The sequence below is a fragment of the Podarcis bocagei genome (genome assembly GCF_964188305.1).
Source record: "Podarcis bocagei genome assembly, chromosome: 5".
Classification (NCBI taxonomy): Eukaryota; Metazoa; Chordata; class Lepidosauria; order Squamata; family Lacertidae; genus Podarcis; species Podarcis bocagei.
This window is the reverse complement of record NC_138129.1, coordinates 65,199,049-65,220,450: the sequence shown is the minus strand read 5'-3', so window position 1 is coordinate 65,220,450 and position 21,402 is coordinate 65,199,049. Positions and strand designations below refer to the sequence as shown.

Sequence of the window (21,402 nt, the reverse complement as noted above, 5' to 3'; positions counted from 1 at the left end):
AATCAGATATGTGACATCATGCTAGCCAGACAGCACAGTCCTCATAGCCCCTTCTCATATTGTAACCCAAACACCAGAGGGGAGCCAAGCACTGACTCTCCAGGCTCTTCCTTAAAACTTTAGTTAAAAAATTCTCCACACTTTGCCTTCAGACTATTTAGTTTCAGCTACTGGACAAAGCTCACTTTTAAGAAGCTGGGTGCTCCTTTGCACAGTGGAGCCCATATCAAGCCTTTTAAAAAGGCTGAAAGGGAACATTAAGAAAGTTACCACCACCATCACCCATTGCGTATGGTTTAAGGGTGGGATTGAAATTGCCTTTTAACGGAGACATAATACACAACGTCCTGCAAATGCAAAAATGAGAGTTCACACGTAAAGCAAAAGGGCCACACTTCAAGGAAATCTCCTTGATAAGAACAGACAAGTGTAAACTGGTTCTGTATTTCGATACTTTTTCAAGAACATAAACACAATGAATTAGGCCTCATGCCCACCTAATATGATACAGAGTCCAACCCCGGGAATGTTTACATGATCAAACACTGCACTTCTACACCAGAAATGAGAATTGCACAAGTGGTATTAACACCTGTTATCTTCAGAGTATTCATGCCCACAAGAGAAGAACTAATCTACTGGTTTAGCCAGTCTACATATGCAGAGCGATCTTACGCAGGTTTACCCAGACCAATGACCCACTGTATTCAATTGAGCTTGTTCCCTGTAAGCATACATAGGATTGCAGCCTAAAAATAGTATCTTGTCTATTTGGTCACATAGACTTCATATTGAACTTTTAATTGCTACTCAGAGTAAACTGCAAAGACATTTGCGAGAGCAAACAGAGATCTATTTTTGAAGGCGTATGAGCAAAAAGTATCACTTGTAGTATCCCAGAGGCACCTGCTTCCAATCTGCATGCTCTGCTTGTCTAGTTGTCCAATATGTATAATCACAATAATTTTATACCTTGGTATCATCAGGTCTTTTATTCGAGCCTTAATTACCTAAGAGAGAGGGGGGGGGGCAAATTAAATTCATGGTCTCATAAGCAAACTAATATAAACTACCTAGGATACAATACAGCTCCTTCAAATGTTTAACTAATTTACTCTAGGGGCAGGAATCTAAATACACCAGTGATGCATTGCACTTCAAATAACTTAAGACAATTTCACATCTGCATGGGACTTAAACTGGATGGATTTTGTCCTGTAAAATTAGCTGGTAGTCAACATAGCCTGTTCCTGTAGATGCTTTACCAGAAGCAAGTCCTACATGGAACTTAATCCCAAGTAAGTGTAAATACGATTGCAGCCCTAGCATTTATGGTAGCTGTGAGTGGGGGCATGGGGATTCTCCTTATCATCAGGGGCAGATTGGTGGGTGACCTGTTTTCATGTATTAAGCCTCCCTCCCCACTACAGAACACTACTACAAAGTAGTTTCTGGCAGTCTCCATGATATAACCAAAATCTTGAGTTCTGTTTGTGCAATGGGACTTCTGCTTCTTCTCTGCACCCTATATAGGCTGTTCTGTTGAGAACCCCTTTTGTTTGTCAGATTTAATTTTTTTCAAATAACTGATGGTATTGGAAGCAGTCTAAGATGTGTTCTCTTATTTCCTTGAAGGTTTTTAATTTTTGTTGGTTATCTTCGTCTTTTAGAAGGTTTTTGTATGTTGGCCAGCTTTCCTGGGTATTTTTCCGTTTTATCGATATGGCTTCTATTGGAGAAGTCCACCACAGGACTTTAGGCTCCATCAGGTCTTTATATTTTTCCCATACAGTGAAGAGTGACTTTCTTATTATATGGTTGGTAAATTTTTTGTGAATTTTCGCTTTTGCATGTATCAGGTAGGCGTGCCATCCCCAACGGTTGTCAAAACCTTTCAAGTCCAGGAGGTCCGGATCCTGCAACGTGCACCAATCTTTAAACCAGGTGAAACAGGCTGCCTCATAGTAAAGTTTTAGGTCGGGTAGAGAAAAGCCTCCAGTATTCCAGTATTGGAATAATTTGAAATAAAAAGATTAATTTTGGAAGCACGTTCATCTTTATGATGGAAATCCTACCCAGAAATGTTAATTTTAATTTACTCCAGGTTTCAAAAAAATTTCTAATCTCTAACCAAGTTTGGGTGTAATTATCCTGAAATAAGTTTATATTCTTGGGGGTGATCCAAATACCCAGGTATTTCGCTTTTTGAGAGATTTTCAGGCCCAATATTTTTTCTATGTCGTCCTTTTCCTTCGTGGTTACATTTTTAACAAGCATTTTTGTTTTTGTTATATTCAGCTTAAAGCCTGACACTTCTCCAAATTATTTAATCAATTCCAGCACTCTTTTCAGACTTTCTTTAGGGTTTTCAGTCATAACAAGTAAATTGTCTGCAAAGGCTTTAATTTTATAGGTTTTGTTTCCCAGGCATTTTGGGAAATTTAAAGGGTGACCAGACATGGCTGCCCAGTGATGCTTATAACACCACTACTACTACAGCTAGAGAAGCCTACCAGGGCTCAGTGACAGAGGAGCAGCCCCTCAGTCTCATAGTTGGCCCTGGTGTGGCTCAAGCCTGTCTTGAACCACAACTTCTGACTCTAGTGCCAGTTGATAGCCATAAAATGGTGGACTAGCTGATGTGATTAAAAAGGAAAGGGGGAGACAGCGTTTGTTCAAATACGCTCTTTGACCCAGAAAACGAGAGAGAGAACCAATGGCTGGTCATGCAGTACAGAGAAGACTTATATTCCTGACACAAGATGCAGCAACAGATTTCTCAGTTAGCATCAGCACACATGGAAACTAGTTGTACCACTATATCCAAGATACAGAATCATAAGCTGGGCAATGTGGTAACTATCCGAGAAGCAGCTGACCTACAAGGTTAACTAGATTATCATCTCCTTACACAAACATCTTAATATATCCCTTCATAGATCCTAAAGTTGAACTCTTGTATCCAAAAGGTGTTCTGAGCAGAGGGGTTTTTCCCCTGCACTGCAGAGATTTCTATAGGACATACCTCCGATATACTTTCCAACTTTGCTTTACTAATAAATTGTGTACCTCAGAGATGGTCTTTGTCATTTGTCTGCACAACTCGGCTTCATATTTTTCCTCTTGAAGATAACTTGTTACCACATCCTTCAAGATATTATTCACAGTGCCCACTGGAAAGCACTTTGCAGGACCTGGAGCACAGAGAGAACTCACACCATTATTTTGGAAGGCTGTGATATTAGGAGGTGGGGGTGGGGAACCAACTGTGCACACATTTACTCAGTGAAACAATGACTTAGTCCAGTGGTGGCCAAACTTGGCCCTCCAGCTGTTTTTGGACTACAACTCCCATCAACCCTAGCTAAGAGGACCAGTGGTCAGGGATGATGGGAACTGTAGTCCCAAAACAGCTGGAGGGCCACCACTGACTTAGTCCAAGGGCCCCCACACTACAGTCTGTGGACCCCTGGGGGCCTGTGAGTTTCTGTCTGTGAAGAACACTTACAATTTACCAAACTATGAAATAACAAGATTATAACCTTTTTAAAAAACAAAGAACACTCCTCCCCCCTTTAATTTAAATAAGTATTGCTACAAAAGTATAATGTATTTCCTAAGGTACTCAAGCACAATGTTTTTTGGAAAAACTTGGTCAAATAAATCCACCTTTTTAATTTCAAAGCCTGGGCATTCTAGTCTTCCATTTTATTCTCCACCAAATATGGAATCATATCCTAACATGGAATATCTCTCATTGGAAAGAATTTCTTTTGCCGTTTTATGCCAAAAATAGATCATGCGCTGTGTCACGCAGAATGCCCAGGTGACTCCTCAAGAGGCTTATGAGCAGAAGCTTGCCTCAGGCAGCTTTCTAAATTAGTTTATATATTTACGCTGCATCTATGGCTCTCTCCCCCCCCCCTTGAAGCAAAAAGAAAAGCTCCAGTCTTTCCAATTTATTTGATCATTATACCACAATAGTCATACTTGAATGTTTGGTGATAAACTGCCTGTACGCTGCAGAAATTACCAACAGTAGGATATGCTTTGTCTGCCCTAAGGCTATTACTGTTGTATACAAAAGACTTAAGATTTGAATGAGGGACGTGGGTGGTGCTGTGGGTAAAACCACAGTGCCTAGGACTTGCCGATTGTATGGTCGGTGGTTCGAATCCCCGCGGCGGGGTGAGCTCCCGTCTTTCGGTCCCAGCTCCTGCCCACCTAGCAGTTCGAAAGCACCCTTAAAGTGCAAGTAGATAAATAGGTACCGCTTTATAGCGGGAAGGTAAACGGCGTTCCGTGTGCTGCGCTGGTGCAGGCTCGCCAGAGCAGTGATGTCACGCTGGCCACGTGACCCGGAAGTGTCGTCGGACGGCGCCGGCTCCCGGCCTCTAGAGTGAGATGAGCGCACAACCCTAGAGTCTGACAAGACTGGCCCGTACGGGCAGGGGTACCTTTACCTTTTACCTAAGATTTGAATGGTTTATTTGTTACATACTGCTATTCTTGTTTGTTCCTCAGTTGCAATGTATTCATTGTAGGATGACTGCAATAATGTAAACAGCAGCATAAAATATAACAAATAAATACGATAAAGATGATAATAATAATTACTATTACTTTTATTATTTGCATAGTGCTACAGAGAGTGGGACTAGATTATTAGCAAGAAAGTGAGTAAGATAAGATACTTACCCAACTGGTACGTGTTTTCCATCTGAACCCCAGGGCGAAGAATATCATCATGGTGGCCAGCTTCATCCATGTAAGACACAGTACTTATGGAGCTGAAACCGAACCCAGTAATAATTGAATTAAATGTGATTTCTTGAAAGCTACATTGATTTAAAAAAAACCCACCTATTTTTATTTATTTATCTTTTACATATTTATAACAATGTCATGCTCCTGAAGACATTGATTTATGATTCTGTATATATGACTGGGTCACATCTCACGGAAAACCTTCTTAAACAAAAAAACATTTTCAGTATGCGAAGCACTGCTCTAAAATAAAGTATGAGGCCCTTCCCAAACAGTGATTTGTAATATGTTAAATCCCTTTGAACTTGTCATATACAACATTTTAGGCGTTGGAAAGAATTAGGGAGAGACAACATCAATTACAGTCTGAGAATTTTAACAAAATCAGGCAACACCAATGACACTGGAAGAGGGTTTAAAGCAGGATTGGCTAATCTATAGCTCACCAGATATTGCTGGACTACAGCTGCCACCATCCCTGACCACTGGCCTTGGTGAATGGGGCTGATGGAAGTTGGAGCTGGTGTGGTGTAGTGCTTAGAGTGTTAGACTAGGAAACCTGGTTTTAAATCTCCACTCAGGTGACCTAGGGCCAGTCACTGTCTCTTAGCCCAACCTACCTCACAGGGTTCTTGTGAGAATAAAATGGGGATGGGAAAAACAATAAATGCCACCTTAAGGTCCTTGGGAGGAAAGGTGGGATAAAAATCAGATAAATAAACATCTGAAAGGGTATGCATGATTTAAACCACCTTCCACAACGACACTGGACATTTTCAGAGTGTTATTAAGTCTGCAATACCATGCACAGTTACTGGAGGGGGTAGGCAAGGAGGTCCAATTGAACCTAGTGTGACTTGTTCCTAAGTAAACCCATAGAGGATGGAAGCTGGGCTACAAGACTACAGAAGTCTCTCGGTCTCTAAGACTCTAAGCCAGGCATGGCCAAACCTGGCCCTCCAGCTGTTTTGGGACTACAGTTCCCACCATCCCTGACCACTGGTCCTGTTAGCTAGGGATGATGGGAGTTATAGTCCCAAAACATCTGGAGAGCCAAGTTAGGCCATGCCTGTTCTAAGCCCAGTGGAGGGAACCCTTGGCCCTTAGAGAGATCAGGTGTAGGGAAACCCAGACAGGAGTTATGCAGTGGCTCCTCAGCTCCCATTTACCAGTGCTGCTGCTGCTGCAACCCTGTCCTTGACCCACTGTTCTTGACCCACTATTCTAGTATTGGCAGCAGCACACAGTGTCTACTTCTTGAGACTCTGTACTTCCTGCTTCAGGTCTGGCCGGGAATCCTTTTCAGAGTGCCTCCTAAGTGCTTAGAAACCATCAGAGGAATGATGCTCCTCCTATCTGCCCCTTCAACTAACTAACTTAGATTCCAAGTCACCAGTGAGGAACCATTGGCCTTCCAGATGTTGTTGAACTGCAACTCCCATCAGCCCCAGCAAACAAGGCCAATGGGCAGGGATGATGGAGTTGTAGTTCAGCAACCTCTGGAAGGCCAAAGACTCCCGACATCTGTTCTAAGCTCCACCATTCCTTCCATTTTCCCTCTTTTAAAAAAATAATTTCTATTAAAGATTTCGTTTACAAAAATACATGCATTCTCCTTTTTAATAATTGTGTTTTCTACAGATCGCTTTCATTTGTTGTGAGACATTAGTGTTGCATGCAGTATTAGGTTAGGAAGAAAAGAGGGGGAGAGTAGGGAAGGTCCATGGGGTGGGGTGGGGTGAGTAATGCTTCTATTCTTCTGCTTAGTGTATGCATGGGGTTTTGTGTCAGCATCACTTGTGTGGGTTCTCTTTCTATTCGCTTGTTATATTTCCTGGATGGTAAGAGAGGTTGGGAGGTGGCCTAGGGTGTGGTTCGTTGTCTGTAGTGAGATTTCCATTTTCCCTTTCATTTCTCCTTGTGCCAAAGCATATGATGACACAGCACAGTATTTGTGCATGGCCAGTTAGGACAGAACTACATGCTGTGAAGAAGATGTGAGTTCTGATTTTTAGCCCTTTCATCAAGCCACTTGATTGCAACTCTTACATCTGGAGCATGGGTGCCCCTCATTGCCCTTGCGTAACACTGCTCTTTGTTTACCTAAAGCAGGCACTAGGTTCAAAGCAGCTGAAAGCCAGGTAGGTTTCTCACCCATTACCAGCCACCCCCATGTAGAAAAAGAATAACAGAGCATGACATTTGCAAAAGCCTGAATAATATTTTTTATACTGTCCAGATGGAATGGTCTTCCAAAGAAACTGGTGGGAAGAAAAGTCAGAAAATGATAAATAGGCTACTCACTCTTTGTTTCTTCCAAAAAATTCTTTCGCCCTGACTTCATGGCTTCCTAAAGAGGATATGCTGCCTCTTTTCTTTAACAAGCGAGCCGCTTTTTCCTTCATTGTGTCCGACATGTTTTCTAGATACAGGAAATGTATTTTTTAAACATAATTGTGACCTAAAAGTATATAGGCATCTGGTATCAGAGCAATGCCTCTTACACAAGGTATTGTAATGAGAGTCTTTGGAAATGCACAGAGTCTGTGAAGTGGAAGCATGAGTGGTTATACCTAGGTATTAGGAGAGCTCCCCAAAGTATTGGCTCAATGGTTTCAATAATCATTCCATTATTGGGAGGGGGGGTCAACAAACTAAATATAATTAGCAAAAAGTGTGGCAATTTTACTCCACTCGGTGCCCTATTCTGGGATATGTTGATTAATCTTCTGAGGCTTTAGGAAATGGCTGAAAAGCAACAAAGAGAGGGCTACTTCTTTGGGAACTGCATCTTCAGCTTGCTCCAGGTTTGCTTCCCATCAGGAAAGGCAAAGGAAGTTTTGAGGAACCACTGCTTCAAGGTGTTGCAGGTTCCTCAAGAAGGTGGTACCCAAGCAAAGCCTTCAGGGACTGTTGCTTCTTGGCAAGTAGTCAAGGCCTACAGAGCACTTCCACAGCAGCAGAAGCCACTCCAAGTATTTGGAAATGGGTGAGGAGTGCCGTGGAGCATTTTTTTAATGCCACAAAAGAGGCTACAGCTGCCCGATTCAGAAGGATTGTTTGTGGAACATACATAAGTCCTGACAGATCAGGCAAAAGGCCTCTCTAGTCCAGCATCCCGGTCTCACAGTGGCCAACCAGATGCCTATGGGAAGCCCCAAAGCAACATATGAGCACAACTCCCTACTTGAGACTCCCAGCAACTGGTATTCAGAGGCATTCTGCTGATGGCAAGGGAGGTAGAACATAACCACACAAACTTCCATCTCTATGTGTATTTAGTCTCTCCTTATAGGGCTTAGTATCTTTTCAGCATTGTCCTCCATACTCCAAGAAATGACTTACTGTAAATAAATGCAATGTCAAAAAAAAAAAAAAATGTGGCAAGGCAAGGCCTTACTCAGAAATAAAAAGCAACCAAAAGTCTCAACAAACTTATTATGGCATTATTCATAAACTAGACTCCACCTCAGAAGATGCATGCACTCTACTCTCACAACCTTATTCTATAAAAATGGTAAGTAATGCCATACTTTTTGCTGCTTTTGCTGTATCAGACTAATGTATACACCCTTCTGAAAGAAGAACGAAGTTTACTCATGAATAGTGGCATGCCACTTGGAAGAACTGGACCATTCATTTGGCTTGCTGCCGCCTCCTCCTCCAATTCTTCTCATAAATAGGCATTATGCATGCACACACATAGGAAACAATACAAGTCCTTTCCTTACTGCTGTTGTAAGCTAAGCTAAGGATTGCCTGAGGCCTCCTGAAGCGGACTGGCACCTTGAACAACAAATAACCATTACAAATTGCCCATCCCGCTTTGCAACGGAGTGGGCAGAGGAGAAAGAAGTGCAGCCACCTCAGCTGCGCTTGTGCAACTCATGAGCCACCTCTGGGGCACACTTTGTGTGTATTTATTACAAGTCCACAAACTTCCTTCCACCTGCACATTTAGTCTCTCCTTAGAAAGACGCAGTATCTCTTCAGTATTGTTCCTCAGACTTCCAAGAAATGACTTCTTGTGGGGCAATGAGAAAAGGCGGGAGATGTATTCAAATGCAAATGATTAGAACGGGGAGGCTCCAGAATAAAATTAGCCTTCACCTGTACACAGCTACAGCATGAAGATTAACATCTCTCTTTCTTTTAAATACCAGAGCTAAGGGACCCTGTGCCTTCAACTACGAGTAGGACAGGCAGAAAGCCAATATACACGAAGTTCCCCCACTGCTGCAAAATCCCTGGGGTGGTGGGGAGTTTCAACAGTCTAATTTCTGGATTGTGGCCACCCAAGTTCTCTTCGGAGTACGTGCACCAATGGACTTAAGTTTGTCACGTCCATTGATTTAAGTGGGCCGACTCTGAATGCAACTGCGCAATGGGTAGAACCCCCTGCCTATGACGCGGCTGCAAGAGGCGCAAGAGCCCTGCCGGAATGGGGGCGCGCGCTGGTGGGAGGCCACTCCGCTTCCCGCCTTTCTACTGGCCCAGGCGACACCCCCAGGGGTCCCAACAAGCCTCCCGCCGGCGCGTTCTTACCTTTCCTCTTCCTTCTTTTGCTGCTGCAGGACAGAGCCGCAGCTGTTGCTGGTTTCCAGGGTGACCAATCACCCCGCGGAGGCTGTTGCAGCCGCGGAAGGCGGTCGCGGCGCTGCTGCCTCCGCCCTCATGGGCGGGAAGAGGCGGAGGAGAGCCGGTCTCCGCTTCCCGCCTAGCGCGCGCGCGTCCCAAGGTGGCTTTGCCCGACGGGAAGAGGCGCCCGGAGCGCAGCTCTTGCAGCAGCAGCAGCGCGCTCCCTCCTTTTCTTGGCTGTTTCTCCGTCTCCCCTCGGAGCCTTGCTTTTTAACTGCGCGCCTGTGGAGCAGCTCCGGTCAGTCGTTGGGCTCGGGCTCGGGGGTCTTGTGAGACAGGTCCTGACACGGGTAGGAACGTCGGCAGCTGCCCTCGTCATTAAAAAGGAGCATTGGAAAGTCACCTCGCCAAAGGAACCGTGTGGGGAAAGCGCTGTGGTCGCCAGGAGCTGCTGTCTGTGCGCCTTGGTAGTCCGGAGATCTGGCAAAATCCCTGCCTTGCTTTCTGCGTGGCTGGTTTTACATGCTACTACTGGCCGGTCCCTTTCAGGCCAACTCCCGATTATCCACTTTGGTGCAGGAATAGAGAGCGCTCTAATTAAAAGTCGTAGCCTCGTATTAGTTTTACAATATAAGCGCTTATGCCACGTGGCAGCCCCTGTACAGTATAAGGTGTAGAAAGCCGATGATGAATATGCCAGATTTTCTACGCAATAAAAATGCTCTCCCCGCACCTTTAAGTGTTCTTGTGTATAAAATGATGAGCTAACAAAAGAATAATCTAGTGCAAACCTGTGGGCCTCCAGATTATGAGAGTGAACGGTACACCCCCCAAAATATGGAAAGCACAAGGTTGGGAAAGGTTGGTGCAGACTTCTGGGCTATAATACCGTATCCCTAAATTCCCATTTTTCAGTTTCCTCCAATATCCATCTCCTCATTTCAGATCTGCTTTAAATAACAGACTGTGGGAAGAGAGTCTGGGTAGTTAGTTGTTCAGTGTATGGCAACCAAATCCTATACACGCATACTTGGGAGTAATTTCCATGGAATACAATAATTGTTTCTTAGTAGACATGTATAGAATGGCACTGTAAATATTGTAAATGACTTCTAGGAGAAAATAATTCCGCACAAACATCAAACATTTTTAGATTTGTCATTTATTTTCAAGGGGGGAAATCACATTTCAAGTACAACTTATTTAAATTTGTTCTTATGTATAGATTTTAATAAACTTTGTTCTGAAACGGGGACCCTATTTCTTGTATAATATCATGTATGATAAATAATTGCATATTCAGGATTTTGTGAAATGGATGATTAGGGGGAAATCATGATGGAAAGACATTTATAAAAATCATTATTTACAAAAAAAATAGACATTTGTATTCTAATCTATAAGGAAAGAAACAGTGAAAATATGTGGTTTTATGATTATCTTCAACAAGTCAATACGACACATTCATATTACCAGTGGTCAGATATAAAGCTTTGCTGCAGTGTTTCTGATGCAATAAACCTATATAGTTTACAATTTTTCTCTGAGACCATCAGGTTAGCAGCAAAGCTTTCATAACAGACTAAGCAGTAAACAAGGCCAACTAGACTAAAAGGATAGTATATTTCATTGCACACGTAGGCTGAGAAGTCCAGACTTTTAAACAAAAATGTTTAAAAATATACATGTGTATTTTAAGTCCACAAATATCTATAAACAGTTTATACACAAGGTTTTTTTAATTATAAAATGATATAGTTCGATATCTGATAAAACACCAGGGAATCTAATTCAGGTTTCAAAATTCCTTTAGGGTTGAAATCACAGCTAAGAATTAAAACCCAAGGCCTGCAAATGCTTATACACATGCTTAATTGCATGCAAGTCAATAGTGCCTTTGAAAACATGTGTACAACAGTTTGGCAGGATTGGAGTTTAGCATTTGAATTTGATTGAGCCAGTTAAATTTTTTAAAAAAGTGTGTGCCAACAATTCCTTCATTTTGAAAATCCATCTCCCCTTCTAAGACACTAGCATAAGTGGCATTCTTAAGTGTCTAGTTGAGAAATGATGTGGTAGTTTTATAATCCCAATTTACTGGAGGTAACAGCTAAAACAGCTGTATTCCATATTCATACTAATTTGAAATACAATTTATTAATGTTAAACATTGTTAAGGTCACTAAAAGACAGATTCTAGACTTTCACGTACTGCTTGGCCTATAGTGAAATTCCTGCTCATGGGTAAACCCTTTGAACATCATCATCATCACACTAATCCTTGAAATCAAAGGTAAGAGTTCAGTAGCAGCAACAGTAATCCTTTCTTGAAGGTCAAAAGAGGTCAATTGCTTTGTGATGTTGTAAATTTCTAACCACGTCTAATGGAGCAAAACGTTGACGAGCATAAGATGTCCATTATCACTAGAAACACCTCTTACATAAACTTTCAAGAAAGAAATTCCAGCTCTGGTGTAGACCCAAGATTGGGATTTTCCCATGGGAAAAGGTATTCATTATCATATTGCATTTGAAGTGATTTGGTTATCATGGTAATCTTCCAAATTAAAAATTTAACAAGAAAAGCTTGTTAAAAATGCCTATTTTTTTTAAAAAAAACCAAACAAATACATCTACACTGCAGTGATACTGAACTGACTCGGTACCTAAGTAGATGTCAAACATGAATGAGATAACATTACTTGTTTAGTTAAAAAACAACAATGTACAACTTTTTCCAGAGTGCTCTATATATGCAGAGGTACCCTGTAACCTAATGAAGTTGTACACAGAGAGGAGTCTTTCCTCTTAAGCTATGGTAAAGGTAAAAAATTGAAGAACAAGAATTAGAGGACAGAGGAGCTGTCACTACAATTACTCTAAATCTTTAAGTAAAAGAATTATTTCAATTTTCTTGTCAGGCTCTTTAAAAATATTGATCCCTTTCAACATGATTCAGCCATTTCAAAATTACTCCTATAAAAGATAAAGTAGTGATTGTTCATGTTAACTCTTGCAACCAGAAGAAGCTCAGAAAGCACCATCAGTATACTTGCACTAGGGTCAGTCAAGAGTGGCTTTCTTTGTTTGCAGCTTGTTGACGATTAACAATAGGGTTGATTGATCCATATCAAAAGAACCCTGTTAGGTACATGCAAGAGTTAGTGTGTTTACATCAGCTTTTCTTTAGGATTTTTGCTGTTACCAGCAGAATGCTTGGGAGTCCCACTTAGGAAGGGTCTTCCTAGGCTTCAAGAGTAGCTTACTTAGGGCCACGTAAGAGCAGCTTTCCAAAGGTAAGTTTAGAAGTCCATGTCATGATTTAGACTGCGGTCATTGTGTGAGTGGAGTTCTGCTCACACAACAGAACTTCCCTCTTCTCTCCCCGCATGCCTCCCAAATCTGCTTTGGAGTCCCCAACATTCGAGCAGATTTTGAGGGCGTAGAGGCTGGGGGGGGGGCTGTGGTGGTGGTAAGTTCTGTTGTGCACGTAGAAGTCTTACACACGTGGAATGGCAGCACTGAATACAACCCATTGTTGCAATGGCTTTCATATGTTCAAACAAACATCTAAGCACAATGGTTCTTTCCCATTTTAACAGTTTCAGGTCCGATTTTTCTTTATCACATACAGTAGAAGGTAAATAGAGGAGGAGTATCAGAGATGCTCTATACAGTCAGCAAAAACAAGACCTGGAGCTGACTGTGGCTCAGATCATCAGTTTCTTATAGCAAAATTCAAGCTTAAACTGAAGAAAGTAGGAAAAACCACTGGGCTGGCAAGATACAATCTAAATCAAATCCCTTATGAATACACAGTGGAAGTGAGGTTTAAGGATTTAGATTTGGTGGACAGAGTGCCTGAAGAACTATGGATGGAGGCTCGTAACATTATACAGGAGGCAGCAATGAAAACCATCCCAATGAAAAGGAAATGCAAGAAAGCAAAGTGGCCTTACAAATAGCGGGGGGAAAGGCTAGCAAAATGCGAGGGAAATAGTGAAAGATACAGGAAATGGAATGCAGATTTCCAAAAAAATAGCAAGGAGAGACAAGAAGGCCTTCTTAAACGAGCAATGCAAAGAAATAGAGGAAAACAATAGAATGGGAAGAACCAGAGATCTGTTCAAGAAAATTGGAGATATGAAAGGAACATTTCGTACAAAGATTACCATAATAAAAGACAAAAGTAGTAAGGACCTAACAGAAGCAGAAGACATCAAGAAGAGGTGGCAAGAATACACAGAGGAATTATACCAGAAAGATATGGATGTCTCGTACACTCCAGGTAGTGTGGTTGCTGATCTTGAGCCAGACATCCTGGAGAGTGAAGTCAAATGGGCCTTAGAAAGCACTGCTAATAACAAGGCCAGTGGAAGTGATGATATTCAAGCTGATCATGGCCACTGGGCCCATCACCTCCTGGCAAATAGAAGGGGAAGAAATGGAGGCAGTGAGAGATTTTACTTTCTTGGGCTCCATGATCACTGCAGATGATGACAGCAATCACGAATTTAAAGACGCCTGCTTCTTGGGAGAAAAGCAATGACAAACCTAGACAGCATCCTAAAAAGCAGAGACACCTCCTTGCCAACAAAGGTCCGTATAGTTAAAGCTATGGTTTTCCCAGTAGTGATGTATGGAAGTGAGAGCTGGACCATAAAGAAGGCTGATTGCCGAAGAATTGATGCTTTTGAATTACGGTGCTGGAGGAGACTCGAGACTCCCATGGACTGCAAGAAGATCAAACCTCTCCATTCTTAAGGAAGTCAGCCCTGAGTGCTCACTGGAAGGACAGATTGTGAAGCTGAGGCTCCAGTACTTTGGCCACCTCACGAGAAGACTCCCTGGAAAAGACCCTGATGTTGGGAAAGATGGAGGGCACAAGGAGAAGGGGACGACAGAGGACGAGATGGTTGGACAGTGTTCTCGAAGCTACTAGCATGAGTTTGACCAAACAGCGGGAGGCAGTGGAAGACAGGAGTGCCTGGCGTGCTCTGGTCCATGGGGTCACGAAGAATCGGACACGACTAAACAACAACAATCAGAGATGCAACTTGGATGCCCAACTGTTGGATATGTTGGTGCACCTGAGTGTTACTCAAAATGTTTATTCTACAGTGGCCTGCTAAATATTTTTTTAGGCTGCAATCCGATGCCTACTTACCTAGCAGCATGCCGCACTGAACATAATATGACTTACTTCTGAGCAGACATGTCCAGTACTGCATTCTAAGGATGGTAATTTTAAGTATAAAAAGAGAGAAAAGACAACTAGGTTGTATTTTTGTTACGATTTTATATATTTCATCTGAGATATCATTTCTATAACTAGTAGCTGACCACTTCGATGGAACTAAGTGTATTCTGCCAATGAAGTCAATTAGAACTTTGCCTGTTACATAGTTTTAACTATGTATGCAACTTTGGACCAATTATTGGGAAAGTGGCTTATGAATGATATGAATAAATAAAATATCTGAGCAGGTAAGATTTCAACTTCCAAGCACTTGGTAGCATCATTCGCCTTTAAAATGTCTATACCTTAGCTAATGATGCTTGATTTGGCTTACCTGTAAAACAGTATTCAGCTCAGTTAAATAATTCAGAACCAAACAACAGATCTGCTGTGCCTAGGGTCTTAAAAACACACCTAAAATATTATGATTGTCCTAAGTACAATTCTAAGAACCAGTTCACTTAAGTCCCTGACAAGAGCAAGGCTCAGGGTTCCATGTGCCCCATACTATTGGTATGTCATACATATGTATGGCTCTACAAATGTACACTCCATGCAGCATGTAGTATTCTACGTATGGGGGCGGGAAGCAGAGATAGGATCAATCCTCACTCTCAAGTCTTCATGTCAATCAGGATCAAGTAACTAAGTAAAAAACAGCACTGACTTTTTCTTTAAACCTAGACTGCAGAAACTTAAAACACTCATCCCTTTCCATCAGATGTTTTCATGCCAAAGGCAAACTGGGGGTCAAGGAACCATTTTTAAAAGGTGTGACACATGCTTTAATATGTAGTATGAGCACTGGAGAAAGTTTACAGCCACTAAGATCAACTTAAACAACCGAAATGTGGAATGGCAAGAATGCTCTGCAATTTGGTAATAGCATAAACTACGAGTTAACTATAGATGTTAACTGTGTGGCATATATAAATTAACAGGAATGTTTTCCACTTTGCTTAAAAAGAAAGGGACATTTTCAAATATAGTATAGAAGCCACGAAGAAGAATGAATTAGGCTGTAATTTTATACTCCCCTACCTGCAAGTAAGCCTCACCGAGGGCCTAAGTAGATGTGTATTGGATTGCACTATTAAGAGTGCCTATTCATGCATTAGGCCATAAAAGTAAAACCTTGTTTGAATTCTGTTTTTTTTAAAAAAAATTACATTCAAATAAATTGATTCAAAACAAATCTAGAAAGAGGTGGCCCATTGAAGTTTAGTTGGCTTACTGAATATTGCATATTGTACCAAATTAAAACAAAAACCACCACACACCTCATGTGCTTCATTAATCCTGTTGAAGTACTAGATACTAGGTTAATGCTTTATAAACTTGGACTTGGTAGAAATGTAATCTCAACTTTGTATAGAAATAATGCTTTACTTTCTAATATAGTTTTAGAAAACCTCTACAGCCTGAACCTATGCATATTTACAGCAAGGTCAGTTCCACATATTTCAATGGGACTTGCTCCTGAGTAAGTGTGCATAAGATTTCAGCCCTACTTATACCTTTAAAACCTATTGTTTCCCTTCCAGAGATTTTGCATGCAATATAGAAAGCTGTTTCCATTTGAATAGCTTGCTTGGAAGGCATGCTGCGTTTTGATTCTGCTTGTTTTATTTTATGAAACAGTAGGCCTTTCTGAATATGCCTTGCATGAGAAAGTGTAATCCATCAGCAGTTACTACAGATACATGAATCCTCTTCACTCTCCCTGCTGATGACTTGCACTTATCACAACTGGCTCAGATAGTCCCCAATTCTTTCTTCACCCAGGAAAAGCTAAGATGAAGGAGTTAGATTTTAGTTCTTTTCTGAACTGGGTAACCTCCATAATGACACTCAATTCCTTGTGTATCTTAGCTATGCTTACTACTTGAAGATGACAATGTAGGTGAAGCTGTTTCAGAGGTACACTAGAACTTTCTTTGCACAAGTGTGTGCTTGGGGCTGATAAGACAAACAATGTGTGCAACACAGCCGTCATGCATAGGCTGCATTTTTAATAATTGAAAATGTACTTCTAGAATCAGTATTCAGTAAAAAGCTTTTGATAAAGCCTGTGGGTGCTGCACAGAAATGCAAATAAAGCTTGCACAAGAACTTCTTTTACTACAAAAACTTGGCGAATAACTTTTTTTTAAAAAAATGACAGGACATGTTTTCATTCCCTTTTTCAACATCATTGGTGGATCAGGACTTTTGAGTTGTTACAGGGAGGAATATGGCTGGCACTCCATGGTTGCCAGCAGTTGATACTGCACACCCTGTGGCAGAAGGTGCAGGAAGAAATAACCCTATTAAGAGTTAGGGCATGTTGGCCATTAGTTGGACCTTTTGGGGGGAAGATGTGAATACTGCTACATTAAGTGCTAAATAAGGCAAATTGGAGAAACTTTTTTTAAAAAAGATATTTTCTTCTATTTATAAATTATTTGTTTTTGAGCATTTGCAGAATTTTTTCTAAGATTGGGATAAGCTATATTTATGTTGGATACATATCAAATTCAATTGTGTTGAACATATTTCTCTCCATTTACCTGTCTGCTCAGTTTTAAAATCCCTAGTTTGGTTTTAGATTTTTTTTTTAAGGTGGATTTCTTTCCAGCACTGAAAATGTATTTGCACATAATATTTTCCAAATGCACATCATGTGCTATTTGCATGAAAAAAAGCTTTTTAATTCAAATCAGAATTTGTGAACTTTTTGTGGACAGTAATGACATTAGCTATAGTGGTTTTTTTTTAAGCTCACAATTATGTGACTGCCTGGTAACTTGTACATATTGGAAGAAAAGAAAATTAGTGTAGCAAAGTTCTCCATCCATTAGAGCAAGGCAAAAACTTGCTTTCTCTCACTCCAGCTTTTGTAATAAGCATCATGATGATGTCACCAGAAGGCCACATTTACTTTCACATTGAAAGATCAGACACATGTCTAATATGGCAGCTTTTAGGAACACAAAGTACAATATAAGACTGTTTTCCACCTCAAGCCACACAGAGTTCTAGCAATTCACAAAATCAACATCAGTGCTACAGAGAAACCAGTGGGGCCAAAGAAAAGTAGTTATATTTTTTATACCGTGTGTTGTATTTTCCTCAAAATTAGCTCCTCAGGTTTCTCATCCAAGATTCATATTAAAAGAAATTCTCTGTTGTTTTCTCCCTTCTGATGATATATGAAATTTCAGCTTCTACCACTTTAGGATATATACTTCCCATGCTTGTTTCCAAAGGGATATATAATTTATGACTGGATTTCCTGCCAGGACAGCCTCTGATTTTGTTTGCTTGCTTTAATGCAGACACAGCTGTTCCTCAAGCACAGCCATTTTCGCATGCAAATGAGACAGTTGGATGCCAACCTACTTAGACCTCAATGTAAAAAAATACTAGTTGTGTGTACAAAAAAAGCAGCATGGATACTATCCACTAGGCTCATGACCCTCTGCACAACTCCAGTGAGCCCTCTCATTAGCTCCTGTTGTACAAGCTGCAAGCTTAGCTGCCAAATGAACAAATGCAGCAGAACTAAAACACTATAAATATCTAGCAAGCATTTCAGTAACGTGAGAGAACCGGACAGTTTTGTTCTTTAAAAAGTGCTACACTCTCCTTTGCGATGGATGTTAAGAAATACCTCAAAACTGATTAGAAGCTTGAAACCAAACGTCTGTTTGAAGAAAGCAGAATATGCTGGCAGTTAAATATCTGCAGGGCAACTGAGAATCCAGTACGATTAATGATTGTGCTACCAATTCTGCCACACAAACTTAGTGCAGCTATGGTTTCTCACTATGAGGCCACAACACAAACCTTTACAGATTAAAACACACATGAATACATTACTTTTGAGCTCTTTCTCCCTTCACTTGTACCTTAGAATCTGACTAGGAAAAGGAAGTTTTCTTTGCAAGGAATCTGCATGCATATGGTATTGTAAAAATAAACAAGCATGCCTACCAAACTGGAAGAAAAACTGTTGCTGAAATAAAACACAGTCTCTTTCTTTTATACCCACATAAAGATGTATTTGTCAAAAGTTATCACATTTGTGTTTTAAACTGCTTATTTTGAGCCCAACCCACCAGAAGCTTCTCCTGTGCAAGACTTAGTGAAAATAACTGGAACTGCTTCGCTGCCTGGCTGTGCTTTCATTCATTTCAATAGGGCTTGCATAGTGAGGAGGTTTCTAGTGGACGGCCCCCTACCGCCACATCTGATCATGTCAGACAAAGGGGAAGGAACTGAAAGCTTTTCCAACACATGCTTCATCATAATGGAAGTGTATCCAATAACTTATATCCAGAGCTTAAAAAAATATCAACTTGTTTTTACGATGAAAAAGTGGGGGTGGGGGAGATACATTTCTGTCGCTGGGGGAAGGATGCTATAACCACCACCACATTTACTGAAAATGTTCTGGAGCGAAATCAATCAAATACTTAGAAGATAGACCTGTTCATTCATATAACTATTTATATGACATACTAAGGGCTAAAGGAAAAACGGAGTGAATTTGCAGGTTTTTAGTTAAACTTTCTTTTTTGAGGCACCCCCTTTCTCACAGCAATTAGCATGGTATTCAGATTGTATATATTGACAAAATGTTATCTACCTCTGAAAGCATTGCGCCATTCAACAGTACTACTATTAAATTTATATACCACAGTTTAAATTACACCCATTTCATGAATGGTAAAATGCTAAAACTCAAGTGTCTAACTGCCAAAATACAGCCTTACTGGAATGAGTACAATTTACAAATACAATAATTACAATTTAAAACATTAACAATATTACATCTAGAAGTAAATACTGTAGGACTGGTCAACATGGCATTTTCTGAGGGAAAATGTTGAAAGTTGCTGACACTTCCAACAGAAATGTCCCAAGTACAGGATTTAGTTGTTCCTCAAACAGCGTATAAAATCCGTTCACCCACAGCAGTCCTCAGCTATATGGATTTTCCACATACTTGCATAAACTTCTGTTAGTTATCTGCCAGGTATTTTCCTGCAAGGAAAGTGGTAAAAGGTATGTTAAAATAAAAGTTTCATAAAATTAATAAAGCTTGTATTTATTTTTATAAACATGGCAATTTACAATAAGCCACTGTTCATGGTTTACCAGGACTGAGCAGCATGCTTTTCCACGCTAACCAATCACTCCCACCTGCTTCTCCCTTGGAGTGACTGGGACCAACAAGTCATGAAGACTTGGCTTGTTGAAGCAAAGCCCAGTGGATTGTTTCTCTCTAACAAATGAAGGCATGACTTGTTGATAATGACTTATTAGGGCAAAACAAGCCACAACTCCAAGTTCAGACCTATTGATAAGCCAAGTCTTCACCACTTATTGTTCAGTCCCAATAAGCCATTAACCATGCAAATTGGCCTATCAATTAAATTACTTAAGTGAAGGTGCGGCCTAGGTGGTTGATGACATTGTCATGAAATGTGGACTTTCAGGTCTGTCCCTCTACTGCAGTTGAAACAAAACTGCCGTATTTTTCGTCCTATAGGGCGCACCAGCCCGTAGGACGCACCTTGTTTTTTTTGGGGGGGGAATGAATAAAAAAAAATTATTCCCCCCCACCGCGGCTGCCGCCCCAAGCCTTGCGCACACCTGCCCGATGCACGGGGCACCCTCCGAAGGGCTCCCCGTGCTTCGGGCGACAGGCTGCTGCCCGAAGCCTCGCGTGCTCGGCGGGACCTCCTGAAGGGCGCGCAAGGCTTGCGGACACTCGCCCGAAGCCTCGCGCGCTCGGCGGGACCTCCTGCCGGGTGCGCAAGGCTTGTGGACACTCACCCGAAGCACGGGGAGCCCTCCGGAAGGCTCCCCGTGCTTCAGGCGACAGGCTGCCGCCCCAAGCCTCGCGCGCTCGGCGGGACCTCCTGCCGGGCGCTCAAGGCCTGCGGACACTTGCCGGGGCTGCAGGCTGCTGCCCGCAAGCCTTGTGAGCCTGTGGGAACTGCCGCCGGGCTTGCAAGGCTTGCGGATAGCTTCCTGAAGCCTGGAGAGCGAGAGGGGTCGGTGCGCACCGATGCCTCTCGCTCTCCAGGCTTCAGCGAAAGCCTGCATTCGCCCCATAGGACGCACACACATTTCCCCTTCATTTTGGGAGGGGGAAAAGTGCGTCCTATGGGGCGAAAAATACGGTAGATTCTTGACTTCACCTAATAATACAAATTGTTCAAATCTTTCACCTGGCAATAGTCTTCAAGTTACTTTTCTTTTTAAATTTTTTTAATATATATTTCTATTAAGTACAAATTAGAAAACATACATATTTACAACAAAAGAAAATACAAAAGAAAAAGAAAATACATAGTCTTCAAGTTACTGTTTACAGGAAGGTTCTTCTAATAACAACCTGAGAAATATACTGAATGATAACTAAATAAAGCTTGCATGTTCTTTTCCTTTTCAGAAAGATTGTGAATTACTTCTTTAGGTCCAGGTGCCTCAGACCGGTTGAGATCTCGCAGTGGGGCACAAGAAGGGGAAGAGATCAAACAACTTTTCATATCTTATTCATATTGGAGCTATTCCTTAGACAAGGCACAGGAAATCCAAACATGCGTGTTGCATCCCCATAGGACACTAGTGGCCAGGGTGGTGGGGAGGAGCTGCCCTCCCAACACCAGAGTCACTGCAGCTGACCTGGGCAGGTCTACACAGATGCCCTGGCAAAGCCAATCCGGCACCCACAGTGGTGCATCTGTGCCATCCCAACCTCACCACTGCTCTGCTCTGCCCCACCACACCCCTCTCTAAGTAAACTGCAGTGATGCTGCTGTTGG

General features: G+C 41.6%; 2 protein-coding genes across 23 annotated transcripts in view; both read right to left on the bottom strand.

Annotated features, from left to right (window-relative positions):
• Window positions 1–405: 405 nt before the first annotated feature.
• Window positions 406–7,185, bottom strand: DYNLT5 (dynein light chain Tctex-type family member 5). The gene is made up of 4 exons (XM_081193917.1): window positions 7,072–7,185; window positions 4,699–4,790; window positions 3,070–3,194; window positions 406–1,010 (listed from the first exon to the last, which is right to left on the bottom strand). Exons 1-4 carry the CDS (start codon window positions 7,182–7,184, stop codon window positions 807–809), a joined length of 534 nt encoding a protein of 177 aa, XP_081050043.1. The 5' UTR covers window position 7,185; the 3' UTR covers window positions 406–806.
• The window catches only part of SGIP1 (SH3GL interacting endocytic adaptor 1), a 149,363-nt gene continuing 135,052 nt past the window's right edge, over window positions 7,092–21,402 (bottom strand). For 21 of the 22 annotated variants that reach the window (XM_081193707.1, XM_081193708.1, XM_081193727.1 and 18 more), the window contains one exon: window positions 16,740–19,612. In XM_081193707.1, coding sequence (XP_081049833.1) covers window positions 19,590–19,612 — 23 coding nt within the window. In that variant the 3' untranslated portion in view covers window positions 16,740–19,589. Of the gene's footprint in view, window positions 7,190–16,739; window positions 19,613–21,402 lie in introns of those variants that run through there. The other variant, XM_081193717.1, reaches the window with a different exon arrangement.